This window comes from Aplysia californica, unplaced genomic scaffold, assembly GCF_000002075.1.
Source record: "Aplysia californica isolate F4 #8 unplaced genomic scaffold, AplCal3.0 scaffold00075, whole genome shotgun sequence".
NCBI classification, from domain to species: Eukaryota; Metazoa; Mollusca; class Gastropoda; order Aplysiida; family Aplysiidae; genus Aplysia; species Aplysia californica.
Genome location: NW_004797345.1, coordinates 1,640,852 through 1,642,444, shown reverse-complemented (window position 1 = coordinate 1,642,444; position 1,593 = coordinate 1,640,852). Strand labels below are relative to the sequence as shown.

General features: G+C 43.8%; 1 protein-coding gene across 1 annotated transcript in view; it reads left to right on the top strand.

The window, feature by feature from the left end:
- Positions 1 to 1,593, top strand: part of LOC101854484 — a gene marked incomplete at its 3' end in the record, with an annotated part of 73,366 nt that overhangs the window by 64,371 nt on the left and 7,402 nt on the right. Inside the window, 1 exon segment of the mRNA XM_035968683.1 lies at positions 297 to 495. Coding sequence (XP_035824576.1) covers positions 297 to 495 — 199 coding nt within the window.

Below are 1,593 nucleotides of genomic sequence, written 5' to 3'. Positions count from 1 at the left end.
AATAAACTAAAATAGATCTAATAACATTAACAATAACACGTACATGAACATAAAAAACTGAACAAAACAACAATAACAACAACAACAACAACAACAACAACAACAACAACAACAACAACAACAACAACAACAACTGAGCAAAAGGAAAAGTAAACAAGCCACCTCCCTATCCCATGTAAACCCCTACCCTTAAACCCAACACCATTTTTTTACTTTTAAATTTCATTATTTTCACCTCCCCTTTTCCCTTTCGACCCCTGGCCCCACCCCCTCCCCCCTCCTTCATCCCCCTCTAGCCTGATAGCAGACCTCGAGAAGTTCGGCGAGAAGGCCCAGATGACCGCGCGTGACCCCCACGTCCGTTTCGTGACCCCCAACGTGGCTATGGACCTCTGGGACCTGGATGACCCCCAGCACGTAGTCATCGGCATGGGCGCCACTCACACGCCAAGTTGGTCAGAACCGCTCTCTGAACCGCGGATTCTAGAGATCAAGGTATCCCATGCCCCCATGTCTGCTATCCCTTTCCAATGTCTGTTATCCCTTTCCAATGTCTGTTATCCGTTTCGAATGTCTGCTATCCCTTTCCAATGTCTGTTATAGCCACAGAATTCTACATAATAGTATTCTTGTACAACTCACTACCTCAGAATTACAAAGTTCTACCCCTCTGACATTTTTGGTCGTTTTGAGTTACTGAGACCGTGTCACCAGAAACCAATTTTAATTATGTTCTCCCTGCTCTATCAAAGTCGTAAGACTGTTCGGAGTCGCTACCAAGACATTCAAAGAATTGCATTCGAAAAAGCTCGACATGTGAGTGTGTGTGTGAGTGTGTGTGTGAGTGTGTGTGTGTGTGTGTGTGTGTGTGTGTGTGTGTGTATGTGTGTGTGTGTGTGTGCATGCTTGTGCACGCGCACATGTGTGTGTGTGTGGGGGTGGGGGTGAGGGGGGTGACAGACAGATGAGATGATGGACTGGGAAAAATAATGAGCTTGAACGAAGAAGATAACTTATGAAATAGCTGGAATATCGCAACAGTGTTGAACTTTGGCTAGTTGTACCCAGGTTATCTCATCATTAAGATATGAAAGGTGGGAAGGACATTCTTACGTGTAATTATTTTAAGCTATTCTGTAATTAGACCAAAGTTGTACACCATTCCGACAGTATGACATTAACTGAAATTGCAACTGTCAAATTGAGGTCCCATTCTTAAATCAAGTTTAAAAACTTCTTTCACGCATCTCGTCTCACAGACCCACATTGGCCTCTATAGAGAGCTGAAACCCTGGAAGTTCGTATTAGGTCAAGTAAGTCACGAACGGGGGACTCAAATAGACTTTGACCTTCATACTTTACTTGAAGATCTGGGGTAAAATACTCAGGAACTTCAAGGTGTTTGTACGGGGACATAACTCAGGAAAATACGGCATAGCTAAGCGGCGTGTGTTACCTCCCATAGAAAAGTGCAAACGAATGCATTGTCTAACTATAACATCAAGGTGAACTAATATTGTTATGTACTTGTTGCTAATTTCAGTGTTCTTTTTCCCCTTCCCCTTTGTCTTTCACCCACCTCCCCTTCCCCCT